The following is a 22083-nucleotide window of genomic DNA, read 5'->3' on the forward strand; positions in this document are numbered from 1 at the left end:
GGGTGCTTATTCTGAAGTGCAAGGCAGGCATGGGAATTTCCCAAGTGGCAGAAACTGGCCCCTGAGATTGTGTGCTGAAGGATGAATGTGTGCTGAAAGCACGAATGAGCAGAGTTCTGGTTCTGGCTTCAAGGATCTGCTATTTCCAGAATTTCATAGGGCATGATTAGGGCAACTTAGGCACAAACAAGCTCATCATGAGCCAGGCAAATGTAAACCAGGAAGGGGAAGTGAGAGTGGTCTCAGCAGCCCTGCATGGGCTTCTGGGCCACCAACTGCAGTCCATTGAGGTAGCACCTGGAGGTATCAGTGACTGTGGGAGACAGAGAGATAGAGTACCTGGGTGAGGGGATGGGGTTCTGGTAAATGTCTGCGTAGAGCCTGGCAGTGGGGAATGGATACTGGGGGTGAGTGGTTAGAGTGGGCAGGGACTGGCAGGGTTCCTGGGGTGGTGACAAGGAACAATCTGTGATGCTGCACCTGTTTGCCCTGGGGTGGATGGGGGAAGGAATCAGGAGGGAACTAAAGGGAGGGATGTTGGGAAGAATCCAGAAGTCAGCCAAGCAGCTGCATGCCTCGTACTGCATGCTTTTGGGTTTGGAGTAAGCTGCAGCTATTAGCATGGCACTAAGCAATTTGTAAGTGTTAATGAATCTGTTAACTTGACAGTGGGGAGGGAAGCCCTGTGTGTGGCCTCAGTGCACGTAGTTCTGAAAAGCTGCCTCCTCAGAGCCACAGCACAAGGGAATCAGGAGGGAGCATGTAGTCCAGTAACACACAGGATAGCAGAGCAGCCAGAGAAACTGCTGATGCAACGCTAGCTTGTGAATCTGAGCATGTGTCCTGAAGGCATGTGCCCTCCCACAATAGCTGGGGACTATGATTGCACAAGCACTGGGAGCCCATTTCTCACCCTCCCCAGTGTACCCGGCCCAGGTCACCCACAGGCCTGTGTTATGCAGTGAGTAATGCAGAACCCCAAAGTGAAAAGTAAACACAAGTGAAATTGACTCGTAGTCTGTTTTCACCCTAGCTAGCTGAGAGAAATGTACAAAATGAACAATTAAAAAATATATATATTTGAATTCTTTCACCCTGAATCCAATATAGAGTGACTAGGAACAGAGGTAAGGGCATGTTATTTTAATTTGTGATTTTTTTAAACCTAATGGTGTCCCTTCAGATGAAGGTGACTGGATTGCAGCCCAATTTCATTAGAGTTCCAATAATCTTTCCGTCTGGATACAAAGATGTGTCCGTTCCAGCCCTGATGTCACTCCATTGAAGGCATGAATTTAGCTTACCGTCTTGCATGCTGGTGAGGCTTTAAGGTGCAGTAATATCATATCTTGTGCTTTGTTTTAGCAATAAATGGCTACATGTCTGACAGAACTGAAATCCTTAGATTTTGCCATGACGACATTGTGGAGTGGCACGTCTCCAGTATTGGCACCCAGGATGAGATAGTGTCCATACGCTTTTCTGGTCACACTTTTTTGACTCGAGGGAAGTATGAAGATGTACTGAATCTTTTTCCCATGAGTGGAGAATCGGTCACTGTAGAAATGGACAACGCTGGTACGTGGCAGGACTGCTGTGTTTGTTTAATGATCTGCTAAGAGATTTCGTAGCTAGAGTCCATAAGGACTCATAAAAATAGAAAAGCTTTGTATAAATTGCATACAAAATTTCAGCCCATCTAAATCTTTCCCTAGATTACAGCAAGAGTGATTGATACACATGGGGTATATGTATGCTGGCTGCACGTGACACAGCAGTGCATATGCTATACTTACTGATGATTCTGATTGGCTTTTGAGCACTCCCCAAAAAAATCCTTACTGTGGGACTAGTTGTATAACTGTCATTTGAGGCACTGTATTGAAGTTCTTGTAAAAATCGATAGAAATGGAAAAATGTCCACATCTAAACCAGCAGGCTTGATGCCTTGAAGTAGAAGGGTTTGGATCCCTTAATTATTTATCCTGTTTAAAGTACCTGTGAATGTTCTCCTTGTCCATATAAATGGCTAGTTCTCTGCTAACTTCTTGGCTCTAGTGATACCTTCTGGCAGTGAATTCCCCAGGCTAATTATGCATTATGGTTACTTTTTTGTAAAGGGAAATGTTTACATGAAGCTGGAAACCTCCATCAGACTTAACAGAAATCTCCAAAGTCGTACTTTTGTACTTCTCCGTCATTATTGTTTGGTTTTAGTATGTGATCACCTCCTTCCCTCCCTAGACCTTCTTTTTCCAGTTCTTGTAAAATGTGTTCATTATTGTTGACTTTGGAAATAATGTAAGGAAAGCAATGCAATTCTGTCACTTAAAATATAGAGGAGGTAGAAAATTACATCTGGCATCTTTTTCAGGTAAAAGCCATTTTTGTCCCTCTCTCCCATGTTTTATTCTGGGACATGCCATGAAATGCAAAGAGCCTGGAATCAATTGATGCGCTGTGCCCATTTATTCTCATGTAGGCCAATCTAGAGGTCCAAATGTGGAATTTCACTGTCCTATTAAAGACCTTCACCCTCCAGTGGGTTTTAAATTATTGTAACCTATCTGATTTTGAAATGATTTAAAATGCCTGTGAGGATTTTTATCATGATCAGTATTCTCTCATCCTTAGGTTTATACACATGACACAAGAGACATAACCCAAACTCACAGTTCAAACTTTGCAAAGTTTGGATCCCTATCTAAACTTCACAACTGACCTCTTGTTTCCATCTAGTTTTGGTCTCTTATCTCCCTTTATATCACGGGTTGTACCAAACACCAGAAACCAAATAACCCTAAACTTTAGGGAAGTTGAGATCCAGATCTGTTTCTGAGCTTTATGGGTCAGTTGTATTCAGTATTCATGATTTATTGCTACGGTTATGCCTAGGAATCTCAATCAAGGACCAGAGCAATATTGTGGGGTGCTGTACAGACTAATAACACAGAAGACAGCCCCTGAGGGGAGGGATAAGTCAGTGGTTTGAGCATTGGCCTGCTAAACCCAGGGTTGTGAGTTCAATCTTTGAGGGGGCCACTTAGGGATCAGGGGCAAAAATCTGTTTTTAATTTTATGGGGGGAGGGATAGCTCAGTGGTTTGAGCATTGGCCTGCTAAACCCAGGGTTGTCAGTTCAATCCTTGAGGGGGCCATTTAGGGAACTGGGGTAAAAATCTGTCTGGGGATTGGTCCTGCTTTGAGCAGGGGGTTGGACTAGATGACCTCCTGAGGTCTCTTCCAACCCTGATATTCTGTGATATTCTGTGATTCTGACCTAGAGAGTTTACAATCTAGACGGGACATGACAGGTGGGGGTCAAGCTCTACAAATAATATGTAGTATATATATTTTTTTCAATTGCAGGTACGTGGCTTTTTGCATCCTGGGGTTCCCCTGAGATGAGCCATGGCATGAGGCTGAGGTTTAGAGATGCCCAATGTGAAAAAGATGTAGATTATTATTCTGATGAGGATGACTCGTACAAAATCATACATTTCTCCTCTGAGAAGACTTTTAAAAATGTGCCTGTCACTTCACCCCAAACTGGAGGAGAAACAGGAGAAACATCAGAAAAAAAACAGCAGTCTTCTGATGATTTTGATTACCAAGATTTTCTGGCCTCAAGTTTGGGACTTCGGACATTTGGGAAGAAATCAATGGTCCAGGAGGAAATGCAGAATCTTACTGCTCTGGCCATAGATGAGAACTTTGGCATCAGCACTTTTAGTGCTGATGTGGCTGCTGGCTCAGATCCGCCATTCATGGAGAACAGTGATACCTTGGACACTGATGTGCTCTGGGAAACGCAAAGCACTGCTCCTCTCCCAACCAAGGCTGGGTTCCTCCATAAAAATTACACAGTGGCAGCAGAAGAACATTCACTGCCAGTCACCACAACAGTAAGTCCTGACTTGGCATCTGAAGCTGGAAACCAAAGTGACTATGAAGCAAATCAGAGTCAGATGTCAGGAAATTATGAGAAAACACTTGCAGGTGAACTACTGAGGAACAGGGAAGAAGCCCAAACAAAAGATGCAGCAGAACTGTTACCTGACAGAGGGGACAGCATGAAGTCCTCCTTTGCAACACTCTATTCAGAGGAACCGCAAGAGGAAAGTTCAGGAGGAGAATACAATTTCAGTAGAAAGAGGGAAAGGCGAGACCTGCTGGAGACTAAGTTTTACGCCGTTAAAAAGATGCGAGCCCTCTTCAATTGTATACAGCAAAATAAAAGTCTTTCCTCTCTTGGCAACACCAGTTCAGACAGAGCATCTCTTTCTGCTCACCATGCAGAGAATATCTCCAGTTCAGATATATTAGGGACTGACCAACTTCCAAATGAATATGTTGAAGACCAGGGCGTGGAGGAGGAAGAGGAGGAGGAAACCAAGGAAGAAAATGCTGAATTTCCCAAACATGCAGATAACTTAACTTTTGCTGTGGGACACAGGGCAGAAAACAATGAGTTAAACATGTTCAATCTTTCTGACTTAGAACTAACCAAAGATAAACAAGAAAGAAATTTTACTCTAGATTATGCATCGGATATCTTAATTCCTACTCGCAGTCCAGTGGTGACAAAGGACATGCTAGGAAAGCTGTCGCCAAGGGGTATGAAGTCTCCATCTAAAATTATGAATGAGAAAAGGAATTTGGCCTCTGGGAAGGAGAGTTATGGGATGGAGACAAATTCAGCTCAGGCTACTGATAAATTACAGAATCGTTCCAGAAATGCTACAATGCCTACGAGAGAGAGTGTATCCCTGAATAAGAAGCAGCAAGGGAAATTCAAAGGCTACTCACCGTTTACAGAGGGTCATTGGAAAGTAAGCAGCAAGCATCCAACTCTGAAACAGAGAAATGTGAATGGCACCTTGAGTACATCTGCGACTCGCATCAAGACCCGAAGGAGGAAAAAGGATAATCAAAAGTATAGTAGTCTCTCATTGACACCCAGAGGTGTGAGACCCCCAAAGATACCTGGAGAGCAAAACTGCACATTATTGTCCAGTGAGGCCAACCACACAGTGTCCCTTTGTGAGACCAACAATACAGCATTGCCCAGCGAGGCCAACCTCCCGGTTTTGCCAAGCAGAGCTAACTACACGCTGACCCCAAGACAATTTAAGCCAGTCGTCATAGGGCTTCCCAGTGGGAATGGGGACTACAAGGAGTATGTTCCAGGAGGCTCTGATAGTGAGGAAATTGCAGATTACCTATATTCATATGTATACGCAGACTTCAATGATCCATATACAAGGGACCCCAGATTCAACATTAATAATGTCCGTAACCCTGATGACATTGCTGTGCATTATCTACGCAGCAGAGGGAACATGAGGAGATACTACATCACAGCCGAAGAGGTCTTCTGGGACTATGCAGGATTAAAGAAAAGGTGGGGCCAAATTCTTCCTCTCTCTTGCCTCACACCCTGTTGCTAAATACCAGGCCACTGATTCAGATAGCTGTCCCACAGCAAAGCTACAGTTGTTGAAGGGTTATGGGATTTCTTAATCACACAAGTGCTGTTCAGTTTAACAGTCTGTAATGCAGTAGGTGAAGAGGAAGGAAGGACGGACCAGTGCTTTAGGGCACTAGTCTGAAATTCAGGAGACCTAGGTTTAACTCCCAGCTCTGCCAGAGACTTCCTGTGTGACCTTGGGCACTTAGTCTCTCTCTGCCTCAGTTCCCCTTCTGTAAAACGGAGATAAAGCCCTTTCTTACCTCACAGGTGCTTTTGTGGGGATAAATGCATTGAAGATTGGGAGGTCCTCAGATACTACAGTAATGAGGCCCACATCAATACCTCAGCTTGGTATCTAAGTATGTGTGGATGGGATGGTTTGGGACTCAGTCAAGAGAGAGTCTATAGGTTGCCAGTTTGAATCCAGCTTGGGTAGGTAGGGACTTAGGTGGAGATTTTTCAAAGAGACCTAAGGGAGTTTCAGTGGAGCTGGTGCCTAACACCTTTAGGCCCCACTGAAAATTCCAGCCTTATAGTTCCCACCATCTGAAGTTTTGTTTAATCTCCAGTACAAAATGAGGAGTTTGACTCTCAGTCCAGTTCCCAGCAGATAAATATCTACATCATGCAAATCACCACGACCGTAGATGATTTTAATTCACTTCCTTGTTGCTAGTCTTAGCAGAGATCAAGAACTGATTGGACCATCGCGCATGAACCCCAAATTTGAGATGGTCGCATTTTGTTTTGATTTGGAAAAAGTGGCTTTATTTCCCAACAAGAATTTGTAATCCAGTTTTTCTGAGAGAGAAATTCAACCTGTTAGAAATTTGAAATTTCATTGTGATGAACATCAACACTTAAATCAAACCATGCAAAATTACCAGTGATTGCATATTTCTGTGCAAAATCTGCCTTTTTTTTTTTTTCTCTAAAATTGCTACCCACAAAAATATTTGCACAGCCTGAATTTTCATTGTCGGGTGATTTAGGACAGGAGCGGAAATTTCACTACAGCAAATTCAGTCTCCGAATTGTGTATCTTCAGGCTACTTGACAAACTTGTCTATTTCCCCCTTCCCAACTTTCCCCATGTAGACCCCTGCTTCAGCTCCACCTTCATTATTTGTATTTGCAAGAGTGCCCAGAGGACTCTGAGTTCTCCATATGTAAAAATCCTGAAGCTCAAATATTGAAATGATTTGCCCTGTGTGGGGCAGATACTCAGCTGCTGATATAAATGACCATAGCACAACTGAAGTCAATGGTGCTTCCCCCAGCTGAGGATCTGTCCCTGAGTCTTTGGAAGAGTTGAGACTAGAACCTACATCCATAAGAAACTGAATCAGCACTTAGAGTTTTGGTGAGGCAATAAGAATCCAGCTCCCTCTCCCACAGATGTATCGGCACTGGAGAGCTAATGGGAATAAAGGTTGTAATTAGTTATCAGCTAAAATTTAGAGCCACATGAGGAAGCGATGATCCCAGGGCCTTTGCTCTAGTCCAGGGGTGGGCAAACTACGGCCCACGGGCCACATCTGGCCTGCGGGACCATCCTGCCTGGCCCTCGAGCTCCTGGCCCGGGAGGCTACCCCCAGACCCTCTCCTGCTGTCCCCCCTCCCCCACAGCCTTAGCTCGCTGGCTTGCTGCGCTGCCACCGGCACAATGTTCTGGGCAGCAGGGCTGTGAGCTCCTGGGGCAGCGCAGTTGCAGAGCCCGGCCTGACCCGGTGCTCTGTGCTGTGCGGTGGCGGTGGCGGCGGTGGCGTGGCTCGGCTGTAGCGCCGCCAGTGACCGGTGCTCAAGGCAGCGCGGTAAGGGGGCAAGGAGTGGGGGGTTGGATAGAGGGCAGAGGAGTTCGGGGTGGTGGTCAGGGGGTGGGGGTGGGGATGGTGGTTGGGGGGGAATGGGGGTTGAATGGGGGCAGGGGTCCTGGGGGGCAGTCAGGAAGGAGGGGGGGTTGGATGGGGTGGCAAGGGGCAGTCAGGGGCAGGGGTTCCGGGGGCAGTCAGGGGACAGGGAGAAGGGGTGGTTGGATGGGGCAAGGGTCCCGGGGGGGGGCAGATAGGAGGTGGAGGCCGGGCCATGACCCCCTCCCCTAATTGGCCCTACATACAATTTACGAAACCCGATGCAGCCCTCAGGCCAAAAAGTTTGCCCGCCCCTGCTCTAGGCACTAGAGGAGTAGTGATCTTTCCACTAAGGGTACATCTACACAGTCTGCGGCAGCAAGCCTTCCAAGTGCAGCTCAACATACTTGGCCTTGTGCTAACATTATAAAAATAGCTGTGTAGACAGTGCTTTGAAACTGAAGCACAGGCTGGCACTTGGTCTTTGACTCCCACCCCCATCCCTAGGCTTCAAAGCCCAAGCCACATCTACACAGCTACAGTCACTCCTCACTTAACCTTGTAGTTATTTTCCTGAAAAATGCGACTTTAAGTGAAACGATGTTAAACTAATCCAATTTCCCCATAAGAATTAATGTAAATGGGGGGGTTAGGTTCCAGGGAAATTTTTTTCACCAGACAAAAGACTATAATATATATTAGTACCAGTATTAAATTGTTTGTTTAATACTGTTGACTGAGCCCTCAAGGGTTAACTCTCACACTCTACCAGGCAGCAGGAAAGGAGGGAGGGCAGACAGAGACACACACCCTGTGTGTGAGAGAAAAAATGCGCATTTCCCCTTTAAGTAGCTAAACCCAGGCTTAAGTACACTGCCTTGTTAATTAAATCCCCCCCACACTCTATGGAAGATGGGGTAAGCGGGGTGCAAGAGCAGGGGGGAGGGGGAGACACCCTGACATTAGCCCTCCTCTTCCCTCCCCTCCATACAGCAAGCAGGAGTCTCTGGGAGCAGCTCCAAGGCAGAGGGCAGGAGCAGCACATGGCAGTGGGGGGAGGGACACAGCTGAACTGCAGGCAGCTGCTGCACAGGGAACTTAGGGAGGGCTGCTGGTCCACCCTGGTTCCAAGCCCCGACCAGCTAGCTGCAACGGGCTGCTCTTCCTGCAAGCAGTGGACAAAACAGGCGGCTGCCAAACAGAAGTTAGAAGGGAGCATTTCACAACTTTAAACGAGCATGTTCCCTAATTGATCAGCAACTTAACATCGAAACAACGTTAACCGGGATGACTTTAAGTGAGGAGTTACTGTATTTTTAGTTGGGTAGTGCAAGCCCGAGTCTGCTGTGGGCTGTGTAGATGTACCTTAGGTGACTATGAGGGACTAAACTCCTATTTCTCCGCAGTTCAGTTGCATTTTTAAATGTGGTTGTGACCAAATGGCAGATATGCAAAGGGACACCTTCTCACTGAGCTGTCAGCATCACTTCCTCATGCAGCTCTGATTTATAGCTGATAACTAATTACATCCTTCATTCCCATTAGCTCTCCAGTGCCGATACATCTGTGGGAGAGGGAGCTGGATTCTTATTGCCTCACCAAAACTCTAAGTGCTGATTCAGTTTCTTATGGATGATGGTGTAAGAGGTATAAATAGCCCAGATGGATTTTCAGATATTAGAGAAAATTTTCATCACTGGTGGCTAGAAAAACTATTTTAGGATTTGCAAACTGAGCAAATTTGGTGTGGAATCACTGTGGAGAAAAATGGAATGTAGTGATATCATTTTGTAGTCACTTTAATACCCTGGATCATACATTTTCAGTGTGACTCACTAACATTTGTGCTGATTCTTTTTCCTCCAAAGCTTTCCAACAGTAAATGTAACTGTTTCTCAGACTACATCTTGAGGGGTTTTTATGTGTAGGTCTTTAATTTTCGTCATAAAATGTCTGTTTTTCTAATTCCATGATGTTTATGTTCCATTATGTTCTAATTCCATTATGTTCCCCTCAGCACAATGAGGAATGAGAGAACCAGCCATGATGGGGGCAACACCATATACAAAAAAGTGATTTTCCGAAGCTATGTGGATAGTACCTTTACAACTCGGGAGCCTGAAGGGGAGTATGACGAACATCTGGGTATCCTGGGTCCTGTTATCAGGGCTGAGGTGGATGATGTCATCCAAGTAAGTCAAGGCTTCAGGTGTTTGGTGCATGAAGGTTTCTTACGAGGATCTGAAGGGGCTGAGCTAGAACTGGTTGAAAAATATCAGTCATTTTTGGTGGGACATCTTGTAAAATTTATTTTTTTTCTCAACTTCCCACCCAAAAAAGCTTTGTGTTTTAACACAAAACCAAAAAGTGGTGGTGGTAGGGGGGGAGATTTTTAGTTCTACAAAAGTTTGCTCTTTGAAAACTGAAAATTTTCCCCAAAACTCAACTGAAACATGAATTCTTTACTGAAAAAAGTTTTTCAATGAAAAACCTGAAACTTTAGACAAAAATGAAAATGTTTCCATTTGTCTGAAAAGTCATTTTTTGTCTTAAAAATATTGTGATGTAAAATGTTGAGCAGTTATCGTGTAATGTAACTCGCTGGTCAGTATGTGTTACAGGTCCCCACCCCCCGAGCCAATTCTCAGAGGACAGGAGTTGTCACAGTCCCCCCACACTCACAGCCAGCTATGACGCTTTAGCTCAAGTTGTAGCCACTCAAGTGAATGAGCTCTTTAAGGCGGTGGAACAGTCTTCCCCACGAGAAGCAGTCTCCATTGCTTGGGACTTAAAACTGGGCAGTGTATTAGAATATTTACTATAAGGAAGGTGACCCCTCGTGGGATGGACTGAATGAAACAGGATAGTTCAGGGGTTCTCAAACTGGGGGTCGTGACCCCCTCAGGGGGTTGTTAGGTTATTACGTGGGGGGTCATGAGCTGTCAGCCTCCACCCCAAACCCCGCTTTGCCCCCAGCATTTATAATAGTGTTACATATAAAAAAATGCGTTTTTACTTTATAAGGGGGGGGGGTCGCACTCATACGCTTGCTGTGTGAAAGGGGTCACCAGTACAAAAGTTTAAGAACCACTGGGGTAGTGTCCCTGTGGGTACTCCACTTTAAGCGGCAGTGCGTCCCAGCGCCGTCGATTGCAGATGTATGGTAGCAGTGTCAGCGTGGGTCGTGGGTGCGCAGTAGGCGTCTTGTGGCACCGATGGTGCTGTGTGTAGCATGCGCACGACCCGAGCCCTCCGGTTCCTTCTCAACTGTCTTCTGCTGAAAAGGGAGCGAAGGGGCAGTGTTAGCACTTCTCCCTAAAAAATGTTGTTAAATAGCTTTTAGATAAATATTTAGATAAGCTGTTAGAGAGAGAGAGTTAGAGTTAGTGTTAGTAAAACAAAAACAAATTTCTTGTTAGTTCGTTAGACAACACCTCCCCACACCCTTAAGGGACGGTTACTAGTTAAAATGCCGAGGTCTCCAGGCTTCAAACAATGCAGCTCCTGCCGTGATGCCATGCCCATTTCAGATGGACACTTTTCATGCGTACACTGCCTGGGTGAGGGGCATATTCCCCAGAAATATTCCCACTGCAGCAACCTGAAAGCCAGAGCCCAGCAGGACAGGGATCTCCGGCTTAAAATGATTCTGATGAAGAAGTCCCTCCAGCCTGAGGAGGACAAGGAAACAGCCTCTCTGGGCACTCCTCAAGATGGAAAAGGAGACCTACCCTCAGAAAAACCGAAAAAGCGGGCTCAAACGTCTCCGCAGAGAGGTCTGCGAAAACAGAGACGGTCTCCTGCAGGACGCTGCCCCTGATGCCATCTTACTCTTGGGTGAGCACCTATAACACTCCAGGCACCTCTGACACCGCCAAGGTCTGAGCAAGAGAAACGGAGTTGAGGCACCGACAAAAACGTGCCTCCTCCATGGCATTGAGCTCACCGGTACGGGACTTGGCACTGAGTGTCTCAGGCACCACACCTCCACCCCTGGCACCAACAAATCAGTTGGCACCGGTAGACACTACCAAGTAGGCACCGAGGGCACTGGCCAAACAACAACACCGGTCGGCACCGACTCCATCAACGAAAAAGAGAGCACCCCCGGCGCTGACTACTCAGAAACGGGCACGTGCACCGTCTCTGCTGCACCAGAGAGACTTAGAAATTTCATTGGCACCACATTCACTCATTCAGTGCCGAGGGCTCCCCCATAGGCTCCAGAGGAGATCACAGCCCACAAGACATGGCACGGTTCTCCAGTGAGGAGGAGATACAGGGGACAATACCCCCTATCTCCACATCACTCCTCACTTAAGGCCCACCAACCAATGTGGAGCCACATGGGTCCTAAACACCAGATGAACCAACCATGGTGCGGACCTCCATGGATGTACCCTCCTATGGCTTTCCCAATGCAATGTGCGCACTGGGAACCCTGGAACGCATATAGGGGTCAGCGTTCTAGACTGTCCAAAGCCCATAGAGGTGACCTGCGCTCTAACCCAGCATCTCCCACACCACAACCCTTGGAGACACAGGAAGAGGGACAGGACACAGAGCCGGGCACAGACCATGATACATCTCCTGTGCACAATTCATCTTTCTCCGCAGATGAGGTGATTATGCCCCCACCGCCAACCTCAGCAGATGACTTTAAACAGTTTCAAGAGCTGTTTGAGAGAGTCGCGCAAAGCCAAGACATCCCGCTAGAGGACGTAAAGATAAACAAGCACAAGTTGGTACAAATACTGCAACCCGCATCTACCTCCCAGATTGCCCTTCCCATCATCGAGGCCCTCTTGGAGTCTGCGGAGACAGGCTGGCAGACACCTGCCTCTGTTCCACCCACCTGCAAAAGAGTGGATAGACAATATTACGTACCATCCAAGGGGGCAGACTTTCTATTTGCGCACCCGCCTCCCAACACCCTAGTTGTCGAGGCAGTAAATCACTGTAACAAACAGCCACAATTCAAGGTTACACCCCATGACAAAGAACACAAAAGACTCGACTTGTTCGGATGCAAGGTATAGTCCTCCGGTGCCCTTCAATTTTGGGTGGCCAATTATTCTGCGGTACTGGCCAAATACGACTACGACAACTATGGGAAACTTGCCCAGTTCACCTCTGAGCTACCAGAGGCAAAACACACAATTCCAGGACATGGTCACTGAGGGCCAGCTCAGATCCAAAACAGCCCTTCAGGCAGCATTGGAGACAGCAGACACGGCAGCCAGAACAACGGCCACAGCCTCAGTAATGTGCCGAGCCTCATGGCTTCCGGCCTCAGGGATACCAAAAGAACTCCAGACAAAAGTAGAGGACTTACCTTTCGACCAGGAACAACTCTTCTCTCAGAAGATGGACAACATCCTTCATTCACTGAAGGACTCTCGGGCCATGCTCCGCACTTTGGGGATTTACACCCCCCCTGCAAAGAAAAGGAGATACCAACCATCTCAGAGACCTAGAGACTCCTCAAACAGGCAACAACGCCAGTGTCAACAATCTCAATGCCGGCGACCACCTCAGTCTCAGGCGCCGACTTCTCAGGCGGCACCTCCAAAATCGCAATTTTGAAAAGTTGGTCGAGGGTCTGAACGACCTCCCTCACGAAACAGAGCTCATGCCTGACCCATCTCCAATTTTTGGCCATCGACTCCAGCCCTTTTACCACATCTGGGCCAGCATAACATCAGACCAATGGGTGTTGGAAGTTATCAAGTCAGGATACACTATCCCCTTTACCTCCAGCCCACCTACCCTACCCCCTATCCTGTCCCTTTTCAGGGACCCTTCTCACGAGCACCTACTACGACAAGAAGTCCATTATCTTCTACAACTAGGTGCCGTGGAACAAGTACCACTACAATTCAGAGGGAGGGGATTCTACTCCCATTACTTCCTGAGCCAGAAAAAGAGCAGGGGATGGAGACCCATCCTGGATCGACAGAAGCTCAACAAGTTTGTCAGATCCCAAAAATTCAAGATGGTCACATTGGGTACGATACTCCCAGTGCTGCAACAGGGGGACTAGTTTTCAGCCCTCGACGTCCAAGATGCTTATTTCCATATCACCATTCATCCTGCTCACAGGAAATGTCTACAATTCACGGTAGACGAAAACACTTCCAATATGGAATACTACCATTCGGCCTATCCACGGCACCAAGAGTCTTCTCCAAAACTCTAGTGGGGGTAGCGGCTCATCTGCGCAAACGGGGAAATTATTTTCTCCTACCTGGACGATTGCCTTATCAAAGGCCCAACTCTACGAGACACAATGGGCGCAGTCCAATCCACTATCACACTATTCCGGGAGCTGGGTCTACAAATAAATGACTGGAAATCAACCATAAACCCAGTCCAACAACTAGACTTTATTGGGGCACACCTCGACGACATAGAAGCCAAGGCATTATTACCCCTTACCAGATTCACAAACCTCACGAACCTCATCTCAGAGGTACAAGTTAGTCCTCAAGTTCGGGCTCGCACTGTCCTACAATTACTAGGACACATGGCAGTCACGACATTCATGGTACAACATGCAAGACTACATATGCGAAGTCTACAAGGTTGGCTAAGCATGGTATACATACCAAGCAAACACAACCTACACAAACGGCTCACAGTTCCACCAAATGTCCTCAACTCATTACAGTGCTGGTCAAGGCCAAAAAATATCTGTATGGGTATTCCTTTTCAACAGAAACCCCGACAACAGTGATCGCCACAGATGCCTCACTGATAGGCTGGGGTGCTCACATGAGTCAACACACAATACAAGGCAAATGGTCTCTGGGAGAGACTCCACTGCACATCAATTTGCTACGGGCGATCTGCAACGCCTGCAGACACTTCCTACCTCATATACGGAACAAATCCATTCGAATTATGACAAACAATATCGCCTGCGTTCTACATCAACAGGCAAGGAGGAGCTCGCTCACATTCTCTATGCACAGAAGCCGTGAGACTTTGGAACTGGTGCATACAACACAACGTAAACATCTCAGTGTGTTACCTGCCAGGCTGTCCGAATGCGACAGCAGACACACTCAGCAGCTACTTCTCCCAGGATCATGAATGGGAGATGAATGGAGAGGTCCTGAGTTCAATCTTCAAACGGTGGGTCACTCCCACCATCGATCTGTTTGCATCTCCAACGAATCGCAAATGCGCAATGTTCTGCTCAAGGGAACAGATGAGTTCGACATTCGCACACCCAACTACAAAATGCTTCCTCAAGGGTCTCAGAAATGTTTACCCAGACGTGCGATGACCTACACCAACATGGGACCTCAACCTGGTACTGAAGTGCCTCACCGGACCACCATTCGAACCATTAGCCACCTGCTCATTATCTCTAACTACTTTGACCAGGCTCTCTAGTACATAGAGGGAACAGATGAGTTACATAAAAATCAGGAGCAAGAAAAGAGGAGACAAAAGCCAACCCTAATCTTGGAACTCCATCCTCTGAGTGAGCGAGAAAAGACCAGCTCCTTGCCCTGGCAGTCCACCTCTGGGATGAGGGAGATGCATAATAAAGAAACTCCCATTGACATCAGTGGGAATTGCATACACTGGGATCTAGTATTACTGTAGAACTAGCTTGTGCCCTGTCTAACACTGCCACCCAAGGGTGCAGGAAAGAATAAAGACTCCCTGTCCCCCTTATGCAACCCATGGTAGACCTGCCTGGAATTGGGGTTCTCACAGGAACGCAGGGGCTGCTACCAACTTGCTCCTTCTTGGGAGCAGTGCTGGAAAGGGGGCAGGGAGTAGGCGGAGCCATTACCCTGCTCCCCACATACTACTAGCTGTGCACAGTGGAGTCTGCTGCACCCCAGAAAGATGTGTCAGGAGTTACACTCCCCACCTCCAACCAGGCACAATCTAGCCCATAATCAGTAGACAAATCTGAATCCTGAATTTGTACTTTACACAGTTCATGGGTGTTTTATGCCTGGGGTTTTGGTTTACGCCCAAATCTGCTAATCGAGAATCTGCCTGTATTTATTTTCCAGGTTCATTTTAAAAATCTGGCATCCAGACCATATTCCCTCCATTCCCATGGGCTTTTCTATGAGAAATCCTCTGAGGGAAGCAGTTATGAAGATGAGTCTCCAGACTGGTTCAAAAAGGATGATGCAGTTCAGCCAAATGACACCTATACCTATGTATGGTTTGCAACCAAGCGGTCTGGACCTATACAACCTGGAGCAGCCTGTAGGTCCTGGGCCTATTACTCCGGTGTAAACCCGGTAAGGAAATCTAAGCAGAAGGGTGCTGGAGTCTGTTGGATAACAGCTACTATGTCTTGTTGCTGAAATACTGGTTTCACAGCACTTTGCATTGCTTCCTATTGTTTTGGGCCTGATTCGCCATTCTCTTGTTCCTCATCTAATCATTTATGCCTATGCAAAGTGAATATAAATTGCTGCCACTGGCATGAGTGGGTGGAGAACTCTGATTTGGTAGCATTTCATAGCCACTTTGCATAGAGTTCAGTAACTACGCAAGGCAATGGGGAATCAGGCCCTCTATCCCAAATTTAGGGCCTGATCCAAAGTCTTTCTGTTGAGTTCAGTAGACTTTGGATCAGGCCCTTAGTTAGGAATATAGCATAGCTGAGAGATTCGTCCAGCCCCCATGTTTGCAATGTGATGTGCAAATACATCTTGGATCTGGGTTCCTCGTCTGTAAAATGGCACCTTTACCCAACCTTTATTAATTAATAAAGTCTTACTTCTCTACCTGGTAAATTTGGTTGAAATAATCATTCAACTAGAATAAATAAAAAATCTGGAAGATCATGGTATGATAGGGTCTATCCAGCATGGTTTCTGTAAAGGAAAGTTGTGTCACTAATCTGTTAGAATCCTTTGAATGTGTCAGTAAAATAGCGGATAAAGCAGAATCAAATGGCATATTTTATTTACACTTTCAAAAGGCCCTTGACAAGGTCATGCACAGGAGGCTACTGAAGAAAGTAAGTAGTCATAGAATGCAAGGCTGCGTATAGTCATTGATCAAATACTGGTTAAAAGAGTTAACAAACAGTAGGATTAAATGGTCAGTTTTCATGATGGCAAAAGGCTAACAGCAAGGGGTCACAAGGTTCTGTATTAGCTCCAGTGTTGTTCAATACATTTTTCTTAATGACCTGGAAAGAGGGGGAGGTGACTAGTGAGGTAGCAATATCCATTGATGACACAATTAATTTAGGTTCGCCAGGTCCAGAGAAGACTGTGAGGAACTTCAAAGGGACTTAACCAAGCTAGTTGAATGGGCAACATGATGGTAGATTAAATTCAGTATTGATGTATACAAAATTAACATTTTCTGTTCTGTATGCATTAACTACTTGTACCTTATGTGGTTCTAAATTAACCATATCAACTCAGGAACGGTACCTGAGCATCACTGCAGACAGATCAATGAAAACCTCTGCTCAATGTGCAGCTGCAGTTGAAAAAGCAAACAAAATGTTATGATGCATACGGAATAGGATGGGGAACAATACAGAAACGATTATAATGCCATTATATAATCAGTGGTACAGCCTCCTCTGGATACTGTATGTGTGGAACTGGCCACCCATCTCAAAAAGGACATTGCAGAACTAGAAAGGGATCACAGACTGGCAGCATAAGTTTAGGATTATTTAAAAAACATGAAAAAAATCTGGCACTGGCCATTATTGGAGACAGGATGCTGAACTGGACGGGCCTCGCGTCTGATCCAGTCTGGCAATTCCTGTGCACCAATGTTAACATTTGTAAGGGAAAATCCTCAAATGAAAGCCCCTGTGAATATGCAAATTGTTATTAATGACGTATTTTGGGAAACCCTAACTTTTACTTGTAATTTGCATTTATTGCTTTCCAGGAGAAAGATATTCACTCAGGCTTGATTGGTCCAATCTTGATTTGTCAAAAGGGAACCCTCAGTACAAGTAACAACAGGCCAGTAGATACCCGAGAGTTTGTCCTGCTTTTTATGGTCTTTGATGAAGAGAAAAGCTGGTACTTCGAAAAGCATTCCAAAAGGACTTACAGTGAGAAGACCTCAGAAGTGCAAAAATACCATAAATTCCATGGTACTAATGTTTCCCTTTGTCAGTTATTCATGTTGGGAGGGAAGAGGAAGGAGTTAAAAAGACGTCAACCCAGCTTCTCTTGGTGCACTTGTAACTTTGTGCGCACACATCATTTGCATGCACCCTTTTTTTTTTTCCCCCCCACTATTCCTTGTGCATATAAAAATAGAATATAGACTAGAGCTGGTTGGAAAATGTTGACAAAAACAGAAAAAATGTTTGTTAATTTTCTGTGGAAAATTTTTTGACTTTTTGCCAAAAAAAAAAAAAAAAAAAAAAAGAAGTTTTCAGGTTTTGGACAGGAAGTTTTCAGTTGTGGGCTGAAAACCATAATCTCCCTGGTTCTTCAGTTTTTCAACACAAGTTGAAGTTTTCCATGGAAAACAGAACCTTTTCTGTGAGAATTTCATTTTAAAAAAATCAATTTTCCATCAAAAAGGTGTTTCAAGAGAATTTTCAGCCAGGCCTAGCACAGGCCCCATCTCTTTGTTTGTTTTTTGGTTTTTTTTGTTTGTTTGTTTGTTTGTTTGTTTTTTGGGTTTTTTTTGGCAGGAGAGCTGGTAGGGAAATTTCAACTGAAACAGTTTTCAATTGAATTGAAAATGCTGATCTGATTACACCAAAAATTTTTGCAAAATTGCATAAGTTTTAATTAATTTCCCACTAAAATACATTTTTGTGTTTCATAAAAATTGTGAAATTCCCCATGAAACAGAACATCCTGGTTTCAGCCAGCTCTAATTGGCACAGATGGGAGTTTGTGCATAGGGGGTGGATTTTCAGACGTGCTTGGCACCCACAACAGAATCTGGCTTTTCAGAAGAGTCCAGTTCCCACTTAGGTACCAAAAGAAATGGCCAATTATTCCAAAGAGCTCAGGACCCAGCAGCTCCCCCCATTCACAACAATGAGAGCTGTTGGGTGATGCACAGTTTTGAAAATCTGATCACTTCATTTAGGTGCCTAAATGGGAGACCTCTTTTGGAAACTTGGACGGTTAGTACTACTATTTATGTGAATAAATGATTGTATGCAAAAATGGAAGCCACGTTTTTAAAATGTGGTCCTTAAAGTCAGGCATAAGCCAGATCTTTTGACATTAATAGAGTCTGTCTCATTATATTCAAGCCCCCTGTACTCTACAGCAAGCAGTGCTTAAATCCTGTGGCCTGGTCTCTGAATTCTCTGGCATTCAGGTGCAGCAGGCTTTGAATTCTGTGGCACTTCCATTTAAATTTGAAAAATGGAGTTTTTCTGAATTTAATATGATAATGAATATTGCCATCAACACAGGAACCTCTGTTAGTTTATTTTAATATTAATCCCCCAACCGAGGCGATGAGAGGCAGTTTGGGATTGGAATAAGCATATTCACTGGATGTTTCCACTAAAATGTTCAGTAGTAAAATAGTTAACAAAGTTGACATTTAAATCATCACCTTTACATTTCAGAATTAATGCACTATTCAGATGAAGTGGATAGGTCACACCTCTCAGAGCTATTGCTTTAGGCTGTTTGCAGTCTAACACTTGATTAATATTTTTGAGACTTTTTTTTCCCACTGCCAGCAGGGACCCTGGGGGATTTTCCCTTGAAATTTTCACATCTGCAACACCCACTTGATAATGACCCTTTAAAAGGAATCAACTTAATTTAGGCCCCCTAATATAGGCTTTATGAGGTTAGTTTGGCTCACAAACCTAATATGAATCAAGCTGGCCTCATGTTCGACTCGTTCAAACAGATAAATTTCAACACTATCTACTTTTGACTGTTCAAGAGTTTCTGGGGCTTTTGTTCATTTTGTTTCTACCAGGAAGGTAGAAAGCATTCTCGCTTATTTGAATGACCATCAATTACACTTGCAATGACACTTAATTTATTACTGAGAAGGTCATTATTATATGTTGACACTAGAGATTGGCATGGACCAGGACACCAGATCTGAAACTCTATAGGCTTTGGGGACATTTGGATCTAGATCCAATCTGTATCCTCTGGTCCAATTCTAGTTGACATCTTTATTGCCGCTCAGCTGGAGTGTGTTTGTAGTTTTTTATCTCTTGTAATATTTTTCTTTTCAGCCATTAATGGGATCATATATCACTTGCAAGGACTGAGGATGTATAAAGATGAACTGGTCCGATGGCACTTATTGAATATGGGCGGGTCAAAAGATATTCACGTGGTTCACTTTCATGGTCAGACCTTCACAGAAGTCCCTGGGCATCAGCTTGGTGTCTATCCTCTCCTTCCAGGTACATATCAGCTCAGTGTCTTGCCATTTATACTCCTAATTATGAGGCTAAACCCTACACTTGGTAATATTGGGGTGACTCTACTAAAATTCAGTGTCATTAGATCAGCAGAAGCAGAAATTGGCTTGGGCCCATTAAAATAGTGATGATCAAGTCTTGTGTTGCAAGGTACTAGCTGTTCATTTCCTGTGAGGTCGGAAAGGACTTCCCCAACCCCAGCATCATCTACCTCATTGAGTTGGGGAGGTAGGACTGGAGAGGAGGCCGCCCTCCTCTGAAATGTAAGTTACTCGGCAAGGTTGGAGATGGATGTGGAGTGCATGGACTGATGTCCTGATCAGGCATAGCAGGTTTGTATAGGGGAGGTGGGAGACAGTCTGCCACTGACCTGCTGTGTGAACATGGGCAAGTCCCTTCCCTGCTCTGTCCCTCAGTTTCCCCCATCTGCAAAATGAGGACAATAATGCTGATTTCCCTTTGTAAAGTGCTTGGAGACTTTTGGCTAGAGAGCTTAGTATTCATACTGAAAAGAGCCCATGAATAACTAGTTAATAATCACAATAGTTTGTTGCCATCAAAATGCTTTTCATACAGTCCCACAAGACATTCCCATAACCAAACTAGGGAAATTACTATAAGGTGGGTGCACAACAGGTTGAAAGACGGTACTCAAAGAGTAGTTATCAATGGTTCACTGTGAAACTGGGAGGGCTTTTCCAGTGGGGTCTGTCGGGGGTCAGTACTGGGTCCAGAACTAGTCAATATTTTCATTAATGACATGGATAACGGAGTGCTTGTAAAATGTGCAGGTGGTACCAAGGTGGGAGGGGTGCAGGACAGGATTAGAATTCAAAACAACCTTAACAAATTGGAGAATTGGTTTGAAATCAATAAGATGAAATTCAATAAGGACAAGTGCAAAGTACTTCACTTAGGAAGGAAAAATCAAATGCACAGCTACAAAATGGGGAATAACTGGCTAGGTGGTAGTACTGCTGAAAAGAATCTTCTGGGTTATAGTAGATCACAAATTTAAAACGAGTCAACAATGTGATGCAGTTGTGAGAGACGCTTAAAATCATTCTGGGATCTATTGACAGGAGTGTGGTATGTAAGACTTGGGAAGTAATTGTCCTCTACTCAGCACTGGTGAGACCTCAGCTGGAGTACTATGTCCAACTCTGGGCACCATAGGTGCAGACTCTGTGGGTGCTCCAGGGCATGGAGAAAAATTAGCAGGTGCTTAGCACCCACCTGCAGCTAAGCTCCACTCCCAGCTGGCCCCTGTTGATCAACTCCTACCCCTCCCTCCCAGTGCCTCCTGCACACTGCTGAACAGCTGTTCTGCGGTGTGCAGGAGGCGCTGGGAGGGGGAGGAGTGGGAAAGGGGCGAGCTCGGGGGAGGGGTTGGAAAGAGGCGGGGGTGGAGTGAGGGTGGGAAGAGGCAGGGTGGGGGTGGGGTGGAGGTGGGGCCTGGGGCTGAGTGGGGGTTGAGCACCCCCAGGGAAAATTAGAAGCCGGCACCTGTGCTGGGCACACACTTTAGGAAAGATGTGGACAAAATGGAGACCAACAAAAATGATAAAAGGGTTAGCAAACCTGATCTATGAAGAATGGTTAAATAAATTGGACATGTTTCGTCTTGAGACGAGAAACCTGAGCGGGTGACCTGCTAACAGTCTTCCAGTATGTTAAGAGCTGTTATAAAGACGACGGTGACCAATTGTTCTCCATTGAAGGGGCTACAAGAAGTAATGGGCCTAATCTGCAGCAAGGGAGATTTAGGTTAGACATTAGGAAGAACTTTCTAACTCCAAGGGTAGTTGAGCTCTGAAATAGGCTTCCAAGGGAGGTTGTGGAATCCCCGTCACTGGAGGTTTTTAAGAACATGTCGGGATGGTGGGAGCAGCATAAGGCTGTGACTCGTGGAGAATTCCCCTCTAGTGCATGGTCTGTTGTGGCTCCTTTACAACCCTTACACACTGCCAGAGCCATGGCTGGAGCAGGGACCAGCATCGGCCCCTCAGAGTTACTGTTACCACAGCATGAATCCGTGTAAAAGGTTAGGTCATTCACTACATGACCACACAGCGCATACTGCGTATGCAGTATTCTACAAAATATGTGCATGCATCCAAGGTTATGTGAAAAGGTAAATTTTAAAGCAGTGAAGCTTGGATTCAGATCTGAACTTTTGATTCCCGCATGTCTCTAATTAGAAGCTGTTTCTTAAAAGGAGAATGATGTTGGTATCTGCTACGCTTTCCAATAGGTGCAGGATATTGGACTCTCACTTTGTCAAGCCACCAGAAATGGGCAGGATCGATAGCCCTTGGTTTATCCAGCCTCACTGTTCTGTGTCAGCCAATCTCCTGCTAAAGTTTCAAT

The 22083-nt window shown here is 45.4% G+C and overlaps 1 protein-coding gene across 1 annotated transcript in view; it reads left to right on the top strand.

The window, feature by feature from the left end:
* LOC135878052 (coagulation factor V-like) overlaps positions 1 to 22083 on the top strand; it is a 65535-nt gene that overhangs the window by 31204 nt on the left and 12248 nt on the right. The window contains exons 12-18 of the mRNA XM_065403618.1: positions 1366 to 1578; positions 3369 to 4145; positions 4299 to 5403; positions 9340 to 9514; positions 15362 to 15598; positions 17226 to 17436; positions 19522 to 19695. Of these exons, the coding sequence (XP_065259690.1) occupies positions 1366 to 1578; positions 3369 to 4145; positions 4299 to 5403; positions 9340 to 9514; positions 15362 to 15598; positions 17226 to 17436; positions 19522 to 19695 (2892 nt within the window). The remainder of the gene's footprint in view (positions 1 to 1365; positions 1579 to 3368; positions 4146 to 4298; positions 5404 to 9339; positions 9515 to 15361; positions 15599 to 17225; positions 17437 to 19521; positions 19696 to 22083) is intronic.

This window comes from Emys orbicularis, chromosome 1, assembly GCF_028017835.1.
Source record: "Emys orbicularis isolate rEmyOrb1 chromosome 1, rEmyOrb1.hap1, whole genome shotgun sequence".
In the NCBI taxonomy this organism is placed as follows: Eukaryota; Metazoa; Chordata; order Testudines; family Emydidae; genus Emys; species Emys orbicularis.